The 20959-nt window shown below is 39.7% G+C and overlaps 1 protein-coding gene across 8 annotated transcripts in view; it reads right to left on the bottom strand.

Annotated features, from left to right (window-relative positions):
- Positions 1–20959, bottom strand: part of HECW2 (HECT, C2 and WW domain containing E3 ubiquitin protein ligase 2) — a 357621-nt gene that overhangs the window by 22019 nt on the left and 314643 nt on the right. For all 8 annotated transcript variants that reach the window (XM_032405743.1, XM_032405753.1, XM_032405716.1 and 5 more), the window contains 6 exons: positions 19043–19163; positions 17297–17410; positions 6524–6676; positions 4654–4752; positions 1515–1644; positions 205–351 (listed from right to left, as the gene is read on the bottom strand). In XM_032405743.1, the coding sequence (XP_032261634.1) occupies positions 205–351; positions 1515–1644; positions 4654–4752; positions 6524–6676; positions 17297–17410; positions 19043–19163 (764 nt within the window). The remainder of the gene's footprint in view (positions 1–204; positions 352–1514; positions 1645–4653; positions 4753–6523; positions 6677–17296; positions 17411–19042; positions 19164–20959) is intronic.

Genomic DNA, 20959 nt, shown 5'->3' with positions numbered 1-20959 from the left:
TTTATTTCAGTGATCTCTTGTAACAGAGCATTAAGCCTTTTTTGTGTTCTTGAAACATATAAAAAATATATTGGAGTTTTTAAATTGAAAGAGCAATAGTAAATCCAACAAAAGAAAGAGGGAAATATTGCATACAGAGTACAGTCAGATGGACTGTGGTATCACAGAGATCAGTCTGCAAAACCCTATTCCCACTGTCTTTACCTCATAGAAGCCGCGCACTAAGCTCTCTGTTTGCTGTACGACGCCCCTCTCAATCCTCCATTTCACCATCCTCTCGATGTACTCCTTCTTGTTCTTCTCTGTGACCGGGATATTGGCACCCCCTGGTTTTAATTCTCGTTCGGTAATCTGAGATTTAAAAAAAAAAAAAAGGACTGAACATAAAGCAACATTCTTGATGAGATAAGAACACTGCTCCCAGTGAGCCGAAATCGGCCATCTAGGTACTTGTCGCTGTCTTGGCCCTGGGGCACATCCCACAAGCAGCAGGGGAAGGCACCCCATGGAGCCACAGGGAGCCCAGGCACACGCCGATGCTCCGGAAAAACTAGGCATGAGCTGATGTCTGAAAGCCTCAGTGGTTAAAAATCTATATATCACAAGTGCTGAAGGTTAACTTTTAAATCCTGACTAAAAATCTTCTAAATGAAAATAAACTGGCTCCAGATTCTGGACCACTGCTATTTGAATGTTTGGCAAAAACATATTTTCACAAATTCTGTTAGGGTTCAGAATCAACTACATACAGAAAGCCAATATTTAAGTAAAGATTTACTTTAATGAAGCAGAATTACATTCAAGTGAACGTTAAATTGAGAACTTCTTTTCCAAAACACAAAATTTAGAAGACCGGCCAAATACTAATGTCTAAATAAGAATATTACTTATGAACCAGTATACAATTTCTGAAAGAAATCTTTTAACCAACTCTTCCACCAACTTTGGAAAAAGCCAATACGATTTCAAACCTTCACCAAAACATTATTTACCTTCCCTCAGCTTCAAAACAATCAATTTCCATTCTTAAATATGAATGACAGTTAAGTACAAATGTCAATTAAATAATTTAATATTCAACTCTGGGGTAACATGGACTTTTAAAAGTTATATTTTATACAAGGCAATTCTAATATCTTATGTGGATAATTTAGTTGGAAATAAAAAGAAGATTGCTTATGACACAGAAATAGTTATATAGCTTGTAACACACAGTTACCACAATCTATAAATTAGAACACCTTAGTCTGCAGTTGGCATTAAAATAATCTTTGTAACCAAAATTATTGTAACTGTACGTAAACCTGGGTTGAAACCACCCAACAAGCCACCAATAAGTAAGTGTATGATGTTAGCCTTCATTTTAAAACTGACCACTGATTAATCCAGTTTGTTTTTCTCCTCTTAAAAAGATCTAGTGCTCCTCCAGAGGAAGTCACATGGAGTATTAATTCTTCACCAACCAATAGTCTTTAATTACCACACTTAGTCACCAGTGAGTCACAGACACAGACCTGCCCAAAAACTTCTTCGTTCACAGTGAATGTAAGATCCAAGATGTCATGGATGTCATTGTCTTTCATCCACTGCAGGCTCTGGTGGAACTCTTCGTCAAGGTATTCTAGATCACTCAGGTCACACAGACTAAGATGACAAACAGATAGAAACAAATGTGTAGGTATGACTCTTAGCAAAACTCCAAAGACACAAGGAAAGATACTAAAAATTAAATACAAGATCATCTAAATAGACAGTGATTCCTGGAATGTTCTTAGTCAAATTCAGTAACCAAACTAGCGAAATAATTCAGAAATCTGGTATAAGATTTAAAAATCTGGATACATAAAATGCCTTAAATCAACCAGCCTATACTTTCTTTTATAGACACAGAACTGGGGTGCAAAGAGTGGCTGCCACTTACCCAGTCATCCACGATTAATGCCAGAGCAGGAACTGGAACTCAGGTTGACAACTTGAGTCCCATATTATTTTGGCTATGTTATACTACCTTAAAACATCATTCTCCTAATCTGAAATTTTTTTATGTTTCTATACTGTATTTTAACTTTGTTATTTTTTCTCAAAGACTAGGTTCTGTGATCCACATTCGCATGTATCTTCTTTTTTCTTTATCGCCCTTATTCTTTCCATGTTTCTAAAAACAGAAAGCCACAGAATCTCTCTACAATTATAATGGTTTTCAATACTTCTATTTTTTTTTTTTTTTTATCATGGAGAGAGGTCTACATAAGGTGGAGTTACTATTGTATGGCCCTATTTTAAGGTGGTAACAATTGATTTGCTCCCATCAGCACAATTTCAAAGGTCATTTTGTTTGGTTCTGTCTAAACATTTATTAGTATGTGCCAGACATCTTAACAGCTACTTGATAAACAGTTACTGCCCTCAAGGAGCTAGTGGTCTAGTTGGGGAGACAGGCACAAAAATGGGTAAACTAATACAAGGTGATGGTGATAGCCTAGGGTGGGTAACACTTATAATTTGTGTATTTTTTATATGTATGTTACACTCCAATTAAAAAAAACATATAAGGTAGATACAGGAAGCTCTCACAGCAAGAATGAAGGATGTTAAGTTCAACTTGGCGATTCAGGGAAACCTTTCTGGAGTAGATAATACCTACATCAAAATTTGTAGGCTCTTTAAAAGCTAGAGAGGTAAAGGGAAATGAATGAAGAGGAGGAGAAGGGGAAACAGAAAGAAGGGAGAAGGAGAGACAAACACGAGCAAAGCACAAGAGCATGGAGTATGAGAATACTCAACCACACTGGCAGGATCCAAGAGTTAACTGCAAGGCAGAATGTCCAGAGAAGGCTAGGAAGGTTGCTGGGACCAGGCTTTGAATATCATTTTAAGGATCTTGGTGCTTCAGAACTACCGAAAGATTTTAGGACAGGAAATGACATGATCAGATGTGAGATGTGATTTTGAATTGTTCTTTCTGGAAGTCAGAGTATAGAGGATTACTTAAAATGGGGGGAGGGGTGGTTATCATTAGATGGTGGAGACAATTAGGTAGACCACTATAGTAATCTGGCCAAAATAAAATAAGAGTTTCATATTTAGGGCACAGCTATTAAGGGTGGACAGGAGAAGATGCACTTAAGACTTATTTAGGAGGTAAACGTGGGCATTAGTAAATGGTTTTATTGGGGGGCATAAAGAAGGATATCAAAATGGGGTGACAAATGAACTCATGTTGCAAGCCAACTCTGATTAATTGCCAGTCTCGAGGGCTGTAAGTTGAAAAACTCCCCGAGGCCACAACGAGTTCAGTGGGAAAAAGGACCATAAACGATTTGTGAACTACACTATGGCAATGGAGTGGGAGGTAAGACTAGGTGCTGTGTATTTGCCATCTCTGTTTGAGGGTGACTCCCAATTTCTGACCGGTGACCTGGGATACCAGCACCATGAACTGTGCCAGTATCTCCCATGACTAGGCACACAGGAGAAGTTGCATTTCCAGGGACACCAGTGGAGGAAAGACTCAAAGTAAATGCATGGGGCTGGGGGTTGGGGCAGTCAACAGTATCAGAAGCAGCAGAATGGTCCAGTAAGATAAGGACTAAAAGATATTCTTTAAAAGCTTCTATAGGTTACTGGTGGGAAGGAAGCCAGGCTAAAGTGTGTTGAGGGCACGTCGGCACAGACTACTCTTTCAGGAAGCTTATATGAGAAGATGAGAGAAGGCAGTGAAATGGGAAGATGCAAAATGGGACCAGCGGAACCAGAGAGGCAGATGGACAGTGCCCAGTTGCCCAAGGTTTCATCTGCCCAGACACCAAAAGGGAGGAAAGCAAAAAGTCTTCTTACTGAACCTCTTAAGAACCCATTAGAAATACTTTGTTTTCATTTGAAGTCTAGGCTTCCATTTTACAGAAAGCAGGTACCTGGCCTTGGTCAGGGAATAAGCTGGACTGAAATCAGCAATCATTCTGTGCTTCCTCACTGCAAGTTTGAGCTACTACTCCCCTATCAGACAGTTGCCTTCTCCTGTTCAGCCTTGTAAATGACTACTGATTATAGGACAGAAATTGTTTGCTCTACATTTTACAATAATTGCAATCTTTCATGGCGGTAACAATGAAGAAAAAGTCTGTGAATGCTAAATTTTTATCTGCCATACTAAATTACTGTCTTGCATTTAGGGAGGTCTCAAGAAAAATATGGGAGAGCGCACCTCTAACAAACAAACAAAAAATAAGACAAAAAAAACAAAGGAGAATGAAAACTTGAACCAAGGGTAAGCAGTTGAAGTCTGCATAAAGCAAAATATAAAATGCTTCTCATAAAGGATAGGGGGCTGTGAGTCACCAAGACTAACCCACAACTATTCTATTAATAATCAGCATTAATACCACAGGAATTCCAGTACCGTATTTGAAGTACAATTGTTTTGAAGAAACATGTGTTGCAACAAATGAGAATAAATTTTCCGGAATAAAGCAAAACTAAGACTTTAGGGGCAAGACAGAAGTAAAGGATCAGGAAAAACACAGTAACCATATTTGAAATTGTATTAGTTTCAGAAACCTAAGTAGATAAATGACATTGACAGAAGGTTCTTTTTGATAAAAGAAATATTACATTCTTACATGCTAATTACACAAGCAATAAAAATACTCTTACATTCTGAGAAGAGCTTTATAAAAGGGCCGTGTGAAGAAGGCATCCAACAAATACTGGTGTATGAGTGCAAGACCAAGAATCCTACCACTGAACCGGAACCTGTGAAGGAAAAGCACAAGACAGCTTACACGTCAGGCAGCAGTTCTAAATGGTTCTATTTGCTTTCTAGAATGCAGTCTAGCTCTAATCATCTAAGTTTGTCCAAGACTAATTGCTTATTAGGTCCATGAGAGTTTGAGTGCATTGTAACCTGTGTCTTCCTTAGGCCAATATTCACATCTACTTGAAAAAATCTGTTTCACTCTGATATTTAGAGAGATACTGCTCCACCTTCACCTCATGTTAATAATATCCACCATAGAGCACCCCACATGGACAACATGAATTCCCCGTGAGCATGCCTGTAAAATTTCCCCAAGCCACTTTTAAAAGATGACAGAATGAAACCGGTGGTGGTAGGGAAAATGTTGTCCCCTTCTAGTTTGTTTGCATGAATATTAGCAGGATTTCTCTAATACAAACCCAGTAGCAATCCCCTTTTGAGGAAAAGCCCAATCTCAGAGTGAGACAGTTCCTATCTCTATTCTCTCTCAAACCCCACCACTGATGATAGTCACTATCCAAGAATTATGCATTGTGAACATGGGGGAGTTTCCTCATGGGACATTTGGTTCTCTAAAATTTGAAGGCTCAATTCTATTCTGAATCATTTTGGAAACTTTACTAAATATATCAGTCATGACTGGATTTGCTGAGAGGTACACTTATTTTCCCTTTCAAAAATACTGCAGTTTCTACCTCTGTGAAAGTCTGATGCCTTCCAAAAGTGTAAATCCATGCTGGGATTCATACACTCCATTTGTAATTTTAGTATTAGGCAGCCATTTTAAGATTAATGTCCAGCAGCTTTGTTTTTCTTTTTTTCTACCTAACTTAGCATAACTGCAATAGATACAGTTAAGAGGACTCCAAATTGTAGCTACATGGAGTTAATTTGAAGAATAAGTCCTAAAAGTTAATGCCTTCCACCCACCAATATTAACCTTCATGACCCAAAGAAACTTTTTCCATGAGTCCTGCTTATGTTCTTTTTTTGTTGTTACTATTAGTGAAAATAAGCAGGAAAAAAGCAAACAGGGGTTATAAAGATATTTAACATGTATAAGTGCAGGGATTAAAAAAAAAATGTAAGGATGTTTGGAAAGAGTGCAATTTTGGATTTTCAGAATAAATAATTCCCAGAAGGGAATCCTATACCAGTTTTCCTTGATAATTTTGTGTGAAAAATTAGGAAAGGGGCAATCCCTGGCTACAAATTTCAATGGCTAATAGGGTAAGCACCACTGCTGTGACTCCACACCCATGTCCTTCTGCCAGGGTTCTCTTCTATCATCAATTCCTCCAGGGCACACCACTCTCCACTCCCTCCTACTAGAATACCATCATCACCCTCAGCCAGTGTCCCAGCTGCTCTGCCCCACCCCCCAGTGTTGGCCACTTCCCCAAGGGCTGCTCTAGAAGCTAGGACAGGACCTTCTCCCACCCCACCTCAGAGTTCAGAGATGCCCAAAGGTGTAGAGAGGGATCTAGGGATTTTGCCAGGAACCTAACATCATCTGGAACTTTCTTTCAATGGGGAAAATGTTTTGAATTCTGCCCAGTTCACTTGAAATTGGTCTTTTGGAATATAATCTATTCCTAGCTTGGAGAATGTCCATATATTTAAATTTGACAACAAAAGTAAGAGTCAAATGAAACTGAAAATATGATTTTCTCCAAGGAAAAAAGTGTTAAAAGAAATCTGGGTTCCTCTAAAAACTAATATCACATAAAGTCAACTGAAGAAAAGTGTTGGGGAAAAAATACTTACCATTCATGGTGATTGTCTACGAAAGCAGACATGGGACTTATTTGTACTGTGTATGTATCATTGGCCGAATATTCAAATAAGCCATAATATGGGTTAAAGAGTTCTCTGGATACGAGGAAGAAAAACTCTCTGGAAGGTCCACTGTAATCCAGCCTTTAAAAAAAAATCACAAAAAGAATAAACAGTTATTATTTTTTTCTATATATTGGGCACATTTTCTACAGAGTTCGACTTTTTTTTTAAGATTTATTTATTTATTTGAGAGAGAGACAGAGAGAGTGTGAGCAAGGGGAGGGGCAGAAGGAGAGGAAGAGAGAGAATCTCAAGCTGACTTCCCATTAAGACAGAGCCCGCAGTAGGGCTTGATCCCACAACCCTGAGATCATGACCTGAGCTGAAATCAAAGAGTCGGACACTTAGCCAGCTGAGCCACCCAGCAGCCCCCAGAGCTCAACTTTCTATAGAACACTCATTACAAGTCTAATTGCCCACATATCTGGACTACCCAGAATAAATCAAATGATCATGAGTCCTGATCTCATCCATGTTTTGACCCAGAATAGCGAAATGGACATTTACATGAAGCTTACCCAAAACTAAAGCTACACATCAGATAATGGATAAAAAAGGCAATATGTCAATAATTTGCTTGTATGAATGTACATATAAAAAGGTAAATATTTTCAATGTCTGGAATGAGGAAATGGAGAAAGGAGTATATTGGGAATACTTTATTTAAACAGGGTAAAACCAGAGAGTATCAGCTACCTACATCCATGGGACATGGAGTCCTTATGGGTTTCTGAAACATTCTGAAATGGGGGAAGAAAGAGACATTGGTGAATTGGTGAGAGGACAGGACAGATACAAGACCCCCTGGGGAGATCAGAGGCAAAAAAAAAAAAAAAAAAAAAAAGGTAGAATGATAGGGTTCAAGGAAAACTTTAAATTATAAAACACCAAGGAAAATTATAGACAAGTAAAATGAGGGCGTCTAAAGCTTCCTAAAGGTATTTGAAGAGGCTGAAACTCTAGCACCTGAACTACAGTGTAAATTCCATTTAACTCACAAAGACATCAGGGTCAAAGTGAAGTGTGAGAAATGATGGTGTTAGCTTTGAGGAATGACAAGTGGCCAACAATGCTGAGAGGAAAAACGCAGCAAAGAGGAGTTTGCAATAAAGCAATCTGATATGCTAAATTTAAAATGAAAACTATAAAGTCCATCTATCCCATGATGACAAGTTGACACATGTGTTCCAAGACAGGAGGGAATGCTGGAGGGGAGCAAAAGCAATGGGAAGCTGGGTGGTGGGATTTTATTAGACTTCTTTTGTTCGCTGTATTGTTTTTTTCTCTTATGGATTTTCTCCATGGGCATTACTGCGTATTTTTTTTAATGAAAAAGAAAGAAAAATCATCTGAGCCTTGTCCAGTGATGGGACTGTGTGATAGAGAAAAATTACCTTATTAGAAGTGGAAGAAAGGGATGGGATATTAGTAAGAAAGATAAAATGGCTTGTATAGGTCTTAGTTGAGAGTTTAATAGAATTTACTTGGAGCATACTTCCGCTATTCACATTCTACTTTGTAAACTTTTGCCGTATCTGAATATAGAGGTACTGTTATATACTTAATACTTTTCATTAAATCAACTTTAAATTTACTTGCTTTTCCAATGTAGCCTGTTCTTACATACTATTTATGAAATTAGGATGTGCTAGCTTTATTTTTTTTCTAATACACATTGAAAGAAACATGTAAATATTTTAAAATGTCAGTTTGCATAATAGCTAAAATCATCTCACACATCTCCAGTCCTTACTGCACTGTGGGAAATATGAGTGTAGACAGGAAACCTATGTGTGCAGAAAAATGCAAACACAGCACACTCTCAGGACCAACGAGGCCTCAAGGTGACATGACGGAAGTGCTGTCTTCGGGCAGCTGAATATAGCTGTGGCTACCTGGTGACCACTGGCCTTTGAGACAATGCTAAGATTACCCTGGGGACTCCCAAAGCAGCACAGGGGCTGCTTCCCAGGCACAAGGATGCAGGCTGCCCCCTCTCCATGCCGAGACCAGGGCAGTTGCCTGGGGCTTCCTCCCAGAGCCCTACTTCTGGCCACTGACGCCACCAAGAACAAGTAGAATATTTCTTCCACTTGAACATTCTTCACATACTTAGAGGTGTTCTTTCCACAAATATTTGAGTGCCTATTATATTTTGAGTACTGATCTAGATGTAAAGGTATAAAATTTTTTGAATAGTAAATTTCTATATGAACTCAAAGTTAAGCAGTTTCAGTATCCCTGGTCTCTGCACCCTCCTGCACTCCTGAACACTGCCACGTCTTTCAATCTCCTCTCAAGGAAGGGCTGAGAATTCCCTTGCCGCCTTGGCCCTCTGCTCTGGACACTCTCCAGGGTGTCAAAGTCTGATCTAAAGGGTGGTGTCTAATACTGATCACAACACTTCAGGTGCGGTCTTGTCAGCACAGACCTTAGAAAGAGCCCTTGTCTTCTCTTGCTGGGCACTCTTCTCTACTAATGCAGCTTAAAGCTACCTTGCCTTGTGGGGCGGCCACTTTGTTGACTCACAGTGAGCTAGTCATCAGCTCAAACCTTTCACCTGTGCTGCTTCACCCCCGTCCTCAAGACTCTCACATCCTGTCTGCATGTCTGTATCTTTTTACAACCTATGTACTAGACTTTATAATTCTTCCTACTAAGTTTCACTTTGTGAAATGTTGTCCACATTCCAGTCTACCCAGATCCCTGCGGATGCAAAACATCTCTCTAAATTTACTATTGATGGTGAATTTCATCAGCAGACTCCTGTGTCTTTCCAGAAATAGAGAATGCCAGTTAAAGGCATCTTAGAAGTCATTTTGTCCATCCACTCATTTTATTGAAGAGAAGACTGAGGCTGAAGGAAAGCATGGACTTGGATCAAAAGAAAGCTGCAGGGGAGACTCTAGGCCTCGACACAGGTTTCCTGACCCCATGTTTAATGCTCATTATTCCTTATGGCCTACTGGTCAGTACATTTTAAATGTTATCAAGAGTGATAAAAATGTTGCTTATATAGCAGGGGTCAGCAAACTATGGCCTGTGGGCCAAACGTGGCCCATCCCCTGGCTTTGTAAATAAAGTTTTATTGAAACGCAACCATGCCCATTTGTTGACATGTTGTCTGTGGCTACTTTCCTGCTCCAGTGGCAGAACTGAGGAAGTATAACAGGAAATGTATGGCCTGAAAAGCCTAAAATATTTCCGATCTGGCCCTTCACAGAAAAAGTTTGCCAAAGTAGGATAGAAGAAAGTAGGAGGAAAATGCTATTTTATTAAAATACCTGGCTTACTATAAATCCTCCTCTTTAGTGAAGATCCTTTCAAGGCAATACAATTACTACGATATCGTAGGGTGTATGCAACCTTAAGAATGGTCACAACTACTAAGTAGGAGACTGTGAGTGAGCTCTGGTCTGCAGTGGTCCCTGGCCTGCAGGGGCTTTCAGACACAATCAAGGCACATGACTGATAAGGGTCACAGCTAAAACACGAGCTGTTTTTTTTTTTTTTTTTTTAAGATTTTATTTATTTATTTGACAGAGAGAGACACAGCGAGAGAGGGAACACAAGCAGGGGGAGTGGGAGAGGGAGAAGCAGGCTTCCCACAGAGCAAGGAGCCCAATGCAGGGCTCGATCCCAGGACTCTGGGATCATGACCTGAGCCGAAGGCAGACGCTCAATGACTGGGCCACCCAGGCACCCCAACATGAGCCGGTTTTATGAGTCAGTTTTCTTACAAAGAGACAACTGGTATAAGTAAACAGGTTTTTTTTTTTTTTTTTTTAATTTTATTTATTTATTTGAGAGAGAGAGAATGAGAGACAGAAAGCATGAGAGGGAGGAGGGTCAGAGGGAGAAGCAGACTCCCTGCCGAGCAGGGAGCCCAATGCAGGACTCGATCCCGGGACTCCAGGATCATGACCTGAGCCGAAGGCAGTTGCTTAACCAACTGAGCCACCCAGGCGCCCAGTAAACAGGTTTTTAGCTGCTTAAAATTAAACTGTGACATTCAGTTAGAAATAGCAGGTTGTCTTTGAGCTTCAATTCTCAGTGTTTTCATAATACTGCACTTATCAGAGTGTGTTATGATAATCTGTTTAGGCTTCTGCCTCCCCTATTGGCACATCTAGGCTGTAACCATACTGAGGGCAGGGACTGTGTCTTTCTCATTTCTGTATCCCAAGTACTTTATTTTTTTTAAGATTTTATTTATTTATTTGAGAGAGAGAAAGAAAGAGGGAGAGAGCACTAGCAGGGGGAGTGGCAGGGGGAGAGGCAGAGGCAGGCTCCCTGCTGAGCAGGGAGCCCGATGTGGGACTCCCTCCCAGTACCCTGGGATCATGACCTGAGCTGAAGGCAGAAGCTTAACCGACTGAGCCACCCAGGCCCCACTGTATCCCAAGTACTTTAGCCTGATACATCATAGGGGCTCAATATCTGTTGTTGAATCCATGAGTGGAGCTCTCTGATGCTCTCTAATCAACATAATTTACATTGTTATTTGACATCTAGCAGAAAGAATAATTTTGCACAAGCTCGCCTTCAGGTGCTATATTGATTCAATGACATTAGTAGGTCATGCCAATCCCTAAAAGACAACTCAATTTGTACATAGTGTCAGGATTCACTCAGCTCAGTTATACTTAGAAAGCCTGGTCTTGTCCTTTCCAGGTCTCATATCTTCTAATACGGTAAAGTTGTTAAAACAACAAAGATGGATCTCGCCGATCTGTTCTTTGTTTATGATAAGAGTTAATTCTGGCTAAAGATAAGATGAATGTTCCCTGAAGTGTTAAACTGAAAAGTAAAACTCTTTTTTTTCCACAAGAGAGAACAAAGCTAATAATAATTCTTCAAGGAGGAAAATGGATCTTCTCTAACTGGTCAGGTTTTTATCTGCTGTTTTTTTTTTTTTTTTTTTAAACTCTAACAACACTGACAGAGCCAGTGTAAAGCCAGGACCATTTTTCAAGTTTGATTTGATTATAATCCAAAGCTTAGAATGCATATCTGAGATCGCGTTGTGGATTACAAATTACATATGTCCACTTACTTCAGGAAGACATGTCCTGGCAGGGTACCTCGTGCATGAGCTCCCTGTAATAATGTCTTCTGAACCTCATCCATATAAATAGTTAATATGACTCAGATCACGGGGATCATTTGTTACATTCCTGTTTGGCCAGTTAGGTTGGTTCCACAGCTAAAGGCTTGGCACGGAAGTACAGAAACTCTGGACAACGGGTGTGTAGCCACACGACAGCTGCATCTGAGGGCATTTCAGAATAAGCACAGATGTCTTTTGGGTGGCAGTGGAGTTTTGAGCCCATGAAGAGCTGATAAAGCATTTTAAGCAACCATCACATTGCTGAGCCACCAGCACCCAAGTGGTCAGCAGTATCCAGTACTTGATAAAATAATTTTATCGTTTTATCCTCCTGTTCTTTATTTTCAACTAAAAATCAAAGTATTCCAATGGAAGTAGACTACTGAAGGAAAGAAGATGAAGGCGCTAGGAAGTCACACTGTCATTTCCTACAAGTTTTCTGGAAGACAGAAAAAAAACCTTTGCTTTCTTACTAGTTGGTTCAGGCACACATGGTCTACCTACTCATCTTCTGATTCAGCCTCAGATATTTATAGCAGCAAGGCATTAGTTCTTGAGCCACTTAAGAAGGCCTGCTGGGTGAGTAAGGAATTCTGCAAGCCATTAATATGACAAACAAAGTTTTACCTGGTGATGTCAAGCCCAAGTCTAGATACAGAAGCACCCTTCAGCAAGGTTTAGGTTGTTGAGGTTATCCTGCAAACGTCTCTTTTTGGAAGAAAACAAGCAGCACCAGAGAGTTTCACTTGAAGCTTTATAGACTTCTGAGGAATAAATGGTCAAGCTCAGGACCCCAAACAACTTCTAGCAAGGATTAGACCAGTCATATGTAAGAGATGCTGGTTATTTTATAAGCAGAGATGGAGGCAAACCGTTTCAGATCTCATCCTCTTAGTTACTTTCAGTTGCCTGTCTCAGAGAAATATCACAGAAGGAGCTCATCTGCTCTTAAACCCCTGAACTAAAACTGCTTGCACACATCCCCTCCCTAGTCTAAGTGTGGTTTTGCAAGACAGATGATTGATGCCAATAGATGGCACCTTACATATAATGAACTCATTCTTTCTTAAAGAAAGGTCCCTTTTACAGATTTGGCCATGGAGGGAAAAAAGAGGCAAGGCAATCACAGTGTAAACATCCTTTCTTTAACCAGGCTATTATTTCCTTACTGTTTGGGGTACTGAGAAGTTAATGGCCCAGGACACCTTATTGGAACCCGATAGTCTACCTACCTAACTTTTGATAACACATAAGCCTTAGTTGCTAGGGCTTTTAATTCAGAAGAAAGTAATATGCCAGAGAATATGCAGTTCTCTACTGGCCTCCTTCCTAAAGGAGCAATTTCCAGGCAGACAGAAGCCTAACAGAGAGAGGCAACCACAGCATGCAATTTCCTACCACATTTTGTCAAGATGACTCAGTTTCCAGCCATTCTGCCCCTGCTGACCTGCCACCCTCCCCACTTTGCAAGGGCAGATAACCAAATTAACTTGGGTGGAAAACGTAATGATTAGAACAAAACCTCCAGTTCTGACCAAATTAAATCACAGTAGTTTGCTTAGAAACTGTCAAAGCATAACATGAAGCTTGGAAAAATAATAATTACTTGAAAAATAATAATTACTTGTCAACTAATACACTTCCAGTAACAGGCTCTACAACTCTGTATTTTAAAAAGTGAATATATCACCGATATTCTGAGATTAATTTTACCTCACATGGAATTTGTAGTCATCCTGCAAATTCTGACTATAAATTTTCCCATAATTTCTCGATTCTGCTCTTGCATTTCAGAACAATCTATATGTGTGTTTCAGACCTATGCAACAAGACAACCTAAAGCAGAGCTGAAGTCTCTCTGTGAATCTGTTAATTCATACTTTCTTGGAGTGCAGGCAGACGCAATTTTCTTAAAAATAAATCCCTTCCTCTTTATGCCCTAACTTCTCCATTGTAAATAAAGACCCTGATTATGACGGGTAGGAAATATAATCATTGAGATAGTATCAATAAGAATTGCAAAGTACTATTCCCTCATAGAGAAAATAAACTTGACATTAGCAACACAAAATACTACTCTACAGATAGACCACTACCCCTAATAATTTGGACTTCACACAAAATTAACTGTTTCTCTATACATATAACTCTACTGACCTCAAGTGCAGAAGGAAGCATACACATACCCAAAATTACCCTGGTGGCACCCACTCATCAGACAATAAGGAAATAAGAAAAGTTTGGGGAAACATTTCCTAAATCTCCCCAAATCCTAACTATATCCTTTCTTTTAGTAAATGTTTTATTTTAGAATAGTTTATTTACAGAAAAGTTGCAAAGATAATATGGAGAATTCTTGTATACCTCATACCCAGTTTCCCACTTACTAACATCTTACATTAGTATAGTATATTAGTTATAGTTAAGTAACAGATACTGAGGTATTATTATTAACTAAAATGCATACTTTATTCAGATTTCCTTAGTTTTTACATAATGTCCCTTTTCTATACCAGGATCTCATCCAAAATACCATATTTACATTTAATTGTCCTGTTTCCTTAGGCTTCCCCTGGCTGTGCCAGTTTCTCAGACTTTCCTTGTTTTTGACGACCCTGACAGTTTGAAGGTGTACCAGTAAGTTATCTTATAGGACGTCCCTCCATTTGGATTTACCTGATGGTCTTCTCATGAATAGACTGATATTATGGGTTTTGGGGACAAAAACTGTAGAGATCAAGTGCCAGTTTCGTCACATCATATGAAGGGCCCATACTATTAGCATGATATATCACTGTTGATTTTAACCTTGATCACCTGGCTGAGTGTTTGTCAGGCATCTCCATTCTGGACTTACTTCTTTTTCCCCTTCCCAAACTGTGCTATTGGAAGAAAGTCATTATGTACATTCCACAGTTAAGGAGTGAGGATTTATGCTGAATTATTTGGAAATCTTCTGTACAAGAGACTGGTCAACTCTTTATTTATTTAATCACATATTTATATTAGTACAGATGTTTATTTTATACTTTGGGTTATTATAATCTAATCCTACTTCAATTATTTTGGTGCTCAGATAATTCCAGTTGGGAGATCTTTCAGTTGGCTCTTGAATTCCTCTGACATAGCCCCATCATTGTGGAAATTTTGAGCACTTCTCTACTTTCTGACACTACAAGATATTTCAGGCTCCATCTTGTATATTTCCTGCACTATCCTAGAATCAGCCATTTCCCCAAGGAGTCCTAGCTCCTTTTATTGAAGAATGATATTAGAAACCAAGATCTAGCCACTGGGTGTGTATGTTTTTAAATACCCATTACTAGGGCTAGACATGAAGAACTTACAAACGGATACATTTGGTGAGCGTTAAAATTAATGAAGGGAAAGTGACAGAAAATTCCCAGCTCCACATTTATAGTTCCATAGAAAAATGTAGGTAGATTTTCACTTTGGATATTTATTATAATCCAGAAAGAAATGGCATGATCTAATTTTAATGCGATCGAATCAATGTCTTTGAGAAGGTGACAAAGTCTAAAATAACTTCTTAATTTTATGTTGTTTTGAGGTTTCTATTTTTCAGCAAGAGTGCTATATTCTTTCAAAACAGCATTATGTATTCTCAATGCCTTAGTAGCAAAATGAAGTCTATAGCTAATAATCTCTATGTATGACATTGACATGATAAAGCCATAAGACCAGAAATTACTTGGCCTTATTATTCCAGCTTCAAAGGGCCTTACACAGAGGGGCTTGATTATGGTTGTTCCTGATGGCTGAGGTCACAATTCAAAGTGTCCCCCTTTTGTTTTCCCTCTGGGGTTATGGCGAGGAGACAGGTGATGGAAACAGGAAACACGTGGACATTGGTGGCAATCAGATAGAGGTATCAAGCCACACTCAGCCTAGGAACAGATGCCATCAGTCCAGATCACAGGGCAACTACTTTAGGATGATCAAGCATGATAAGCATCTGCTCTATTCAAACTTAAGTACCAGGGCTTCCAAAGACTCTTGCTTACATCTCTGAGATCTCAACAAACTATGGTCCAAAAAAGAAGGAAGGCAGCTGGAGTTCTGGGGGAGGAAAAGTATTCTCATCCAAATGAGACTGGTTATGTAAGGGAGTATTTGGAATTCCATGCACACCTATGATTAGGCTTAAAACATTTGCCTTCATTTTCAATTGTGCACCTGCATCTTAAGTCAACTAGCATAAGCTAAAAGTCCATTAGTGCGCTTTGGTAATGAAAACAAGTCTCAGGCAAGCTTCTGCCCAAATTTTGTCATCTAGTATTGCTTTCCATATAATATTTTACTTTAAGCTAGGCACAGCTGGGAGACTATAAACAGAATATGTGACAAGAGCAGGGGTTATCAGTCAGCTGGAATAGTGAAGAGATCCTTGGGCAGGAAGAAGTTCTGATAGACCAGAGTTCAACAGTTTTGCCTCTATCCAGTGCTGGTCCAAGAGCCCTGGATGAAAGGCCTAGATTGGAATCCTGATTTTACTGTTATCTAGTTCCATTCACACTTGCAAATTACTTTATACTTTGGAGCTTCCAAAGTAACCATATGTTGAATGGCTGACTTTGTTGGATATTACTCCTATGAATCTATAATCTAATATACTTTATTCCTAGGCAGGACTGAGAAGTATAGCTTTAAAATGATCCAAATTAACAGAGTCAAGAAGACAACCACAGTTCAGGCCATCATGTGGTACCTTTTAAATTCGCTCTAGTGATGGCTGGGTTACAAAGAGGGTGCTGAGACTCAAAACTCAGACCTTAAATGAGGAAGGAGGAAGGGGTCTGGACAAGATGAGAGCTGTCACCTTCTGAAGTGTTATATAAGAACTGCTATGTTATTTGGATGCAGTAAACAGTGTGTAGGAGTCTTCACTCCTTCATTTCTTAACCCTTATCTCTATGAGCATACTCATGGAAGAGTCACAGAAGGCCAGAGATGCTTGTTTATGGCAGGTTATTATTTTGGTAGGTGTGTTGCTGTTCCCCCTGCCCACCCCCCCAAAAAAGAGAAAAACTGGCAACAGAGAAATAAGAACCCAGAGTTCAACAGTTTTGCCTCTATCCAGTGCTGGTCCAAGAGTCCTGGAATTACTGCTGCAGAAGCTTCCTGGTAGAAGAGCAGGATTCTAATTCGTGATTCCGAAACTGAGCTTATTTATTTAACAGGTGAAGCGCGTTCTACTTACACCCAGTGCAGACAACACGATCACAGACGTTAGAATTCAATTCTTGTTTTTTCCCTCAAGGCCCCACTTTTTCCCTTTAAGAAAGAGATGCAGAGAGAAGAAACCAAACCAACCTTCTGCTCTCAAAAATGATCTATAGTTACGAGTATTTACCGAAGAATTTCTATGTCAAATGATTAAAAAACCAGAGAAAGCCTTAAAAAAGAAAAAAAAAAAAAAAAAAAAAAAAGCCGAGAGGTTTAAGTGTCTGAGAATGGCATTTCCTGCCAGCAGGGTTTCCTGTCTCAGGCAGCCACAGCGACCCTGTGGTGACACATCCCCTCCGCAGCTGCAGCCCGTGTTCCACACATCACTTCTCTGTTCTACTCACCCTTCCTCCCCGACAAATGTGACGTACAGCTTATTTCTCTGCAAGTCTTTTCTGGAGTAGCCCATGATCTGATTAAAAGCATCTTCTAGTAAGTGATCTCTTCTGATAATTAACCTGTCCATAAAAAGACAATGTGAAAAACAGATTATTTCCTAACCCTTATCTTTCTAGAACTGGGCACTTTTGATTCTCTTTCCATTTACCATAGTTAACTAGCAGAAAGGGGGAGTCACTTAATACTTTGCTAGCTGTAATAATGCACATTTGTCTTGAACTCTTAACAGTAGAAGTAAAAATTACACAAGTGAATTGTTGGTAAGCAGAGCACTCCACCCACAACATATAAAAACAACTCCTGAGTTCTTTCTGGATGGTCAAATCAATTTATCCCAGAAGGAAGATGATTATAAAACAATACAAACACAAAACTTTTGTTTAGTAAAGGAAGGACAACCCTATGAGGTAATGTTTTAAGCATGAATGCACCTAGACAAGGAATTCAATTACTAAGTATGCAGAGAGATGACTGTGAGAACCAGGAGAGGAAAAAAAAAACTCTCCATGTTCTCCAAAGCAGACATATTTATGCCTGTGTTTAATTTAATTTTTAAATTAAGTGAATCTCAGATTCCCCAAGTGACAGATACAAATGAATGATACTTGTGGCCAATTAATCTACTTGTGATGATGATAATGAAAGTCATCCTGAAGCAGATAAAATTTGCCTTTAGTTCAAATAGTCACGGAAAGGGAGATGATAGGGAGTCTGGACACAGGGAAGCCTGAGCTCAAGACCTTCTTTTTTGTTTGTTTGTTTTTAGTAGTCTCCATGCTAGGCGTGGGGCTCAGTGTGGGGCTTGGACTCATGACCCTAAGATCAAGACCTGAGCTGAAATCAAGAGTTGGACGCTTAACCGACTGAGCCACCCAGGCGCCCCTCAAGACCTTCTTAAGTGAAGTGTGGGAAAGGCAAAGCTCAGAGAGGTAAGTTATTTGGTCAGGCTGATGTGTGTTGAAGGGTGAGGAAACTGGGACCTGTGAATATACTTGAGCCAGCCCTCTCTGTGGGGCAGTAAGCTGGGGAGCTGGGGGACGGCTCCTGGACCTCCTCTCAGACACCCAGCATCATGGCAGTGTGTCAGTGCAGACCCTTCCTCCTCTGCCCTCTCTCAGGGGGCACAGTGATCTCTGGTGGGTACATGGGGCAGGGGTGGAGGCGGGGATGAAGGAAGGGTAGGTAAGTAGGAAGTGAAAATAATTCTAGGCCAAACAACATGATGATGTTTAAATTTAAAGGTGGGTAAAGAAAGGCAGAAACAACAGTCATGATAATATTTCATTGGACAAGTGAAGCTTATTTCACAGAACAAAACAGAGCTGAGCAGTGTTCCTACACTCAGGTCAGGTCAGGAGACAGTGATGTGCAGGAGAAGACACCGTGCCAGCCTTTTATCTAATAAATACACTGTAAGTGAACAAAGAGGCACTTTTCAGGAGAAACAAATTAGCCTTTTATTTTGCCTATATTTTTACATGGAATGTGGTGTTTGTTTTAAAACCTTAAGCTAAATGGTACTTAATTCCAGGACCTTGTCTTAGATGATCCTGTAACTGACACATGCCAAAATAATTACACCGACTAAAACAAAGGCTGTGATCCCAAATCACAATCAATTTCCTACATTCCCAACTGCGTCTCACCTTTCACCATCGCCCAATCCTGAGGTCTGTATCATTTTGACTTACTTCAATTTCCCTGGGCCTTGTCCGTATCCTTTAGTCTCTAACTTCCTGTAAAAGTTCCTTAGCTTGGCTTCAAAGTCTCGCTTGTAAGGGGCTGGAGCCCGGGCATTGGCACGCTGAGTACCTATGGCAAACCACAAAAAGAGAAGGGTCCATGTTTGTGCAATGTCCCGAAGTTCATCACATCACCACGACAAAATACTGCCAGGGGGCTGAGACCACAGTCAACAAGTGAAAGGAGGTAATTATTTCAGGGCCTTCACTTTTCACCTCCCCGAGTCGGAGGCTCTAACAGAGCTGAACCGAAGTCTTAAGATATTTCTGTGTGGCACTTTGGTGGAGAATAACAATCCTCTTTGCATAGTTACAATGGTGCCCGTGTGTGTCAAATATGTTTCCTTTTTCAGGCCAAACTAATATGAGTCAAACAGGTTACTCATGTCTAATGGTAACTGTTCAGGGTGGAATATCTCTGCTTGAGGCTGAGATGGTATCATGGCAATTAGACAGGAAGTTACAATGTGAAAGTATGTGGTGTATAAAGCACAGTGGTGTAACAACCAGCTTCCAGGCTTTGCCCTATGAAAAATGTACAAAATGTCTTTTAGATATGCACCATAAGAATTATTCTAGACGTACAATCACATACATTTTATATTGCAGGGTAGGACAATCTTGATATAAACACAGAATTCAGACATAACTGTAGAGTCACGTTTCCTGGCTGCGCAAAGAATAAATAATACTGCTATTTGTTGCACTCTTAATATGTGCCAAGTGCTAGGATCATCCACAGATAACCTAAAGATGTTTCATATGTCATCCAATGGTTTCATTAATAAAATGTAAAAGCAACACAGTTTGTTCCTCTTTCTGTAGAAAAGTCTAGCTTTGTACCACAAGGTGACTAACCAACAAACTGGGACAAAAAAAAATTGATGATAAATATGGGAATCAGACGCAGAGTGACGACAAAAACACTGGACCTTTCCACGAACTATTTCGCAACACAATGAAAGGAACCGGAAAAGAAAAACTGTGAAGTCTTGTGCATTACATACCATATAAGCTCATTAAATATTTCTTTAGTGAGTCAACTAAGTGATTATTATTCATTGCTAACACTGTTAGGTTCAGCAAATATGCCCAAAATGAGTAAGGTGGGATTGCTGAAGTAGATATGTTGGTTAGGAAGACAGAAATAAAACATCAAACAATTAGATAATAATTAAGTCCTAAACTAGGTGGTGAACAAACTATAAAGCATAGGGGACAAAACTATATAGCCTTGGGGCTGTACCCAGCCCTAATGACCTATTTTGCTTGGCATACAATTGTTTTTAAAGATTTTAAATTAACTTCCAACATTTAAAAATTAGGAGATTTCAAGTAAAAAACAAAACAAAACAGATTTTCATTCCCTTTGATGGCTGCATAATATTCCATTGTATATATATACCACATCTTCTTTATCCATTCATCTGTCGATGGACATCTTGGCTCTTTCCATGGTTTGGCTATTGTGGACATTGCTGCTATAAACGGCCATTTGCAACAACCTGGATGGAACTGGAGGGTATTATGCTGAGTGAAATAAGTCAATCAAAGAAAGACATGTATCATATGACCTCACTGATATGAGGAATTCTTAATCTCAGGAAACAAACTGAGGGTTGCTGGAGTGGTGGGGGGTGGGAGGGATGGGGTGGCTGGGTGATAGACATTGGGGAGGGTATGTGCTATGGTGAGCGCTGTGAATTGTGTAAGACTGTTGAATCACAGACCTGTACCTCTGAAACAAATAATACATTATATGTTAAAAAAAAAAAAAAAAGAATATAGCAGGAAGGGAGAAATGAATGGGGGGAAATCGGAGGGGGAGACGAACCATGAGAGACTATGGACTCTGAGAAACAAACT

The sequence above is a fragment of the Phoca vitulina genome, unplaced genomic scaffold, assembly GCF_004348235.1.
Source record: "Phoca vitulina isolate PV1807 unplaced genomic scaffold, GSC_HSeal_1.0 scaffold1, whole genome shotgun sequence".
Classification (NCBI taxonomy): Eukaryota; Metazoa; Chordata; class Mammalia; order Carnivora; family Phocidae; genus Phoca; species Phoca vitulina.
Note: the sequence above shows the minus strand (reverse complement) of the source record. Positions and strands in the feature narration are given on the sequence as shown.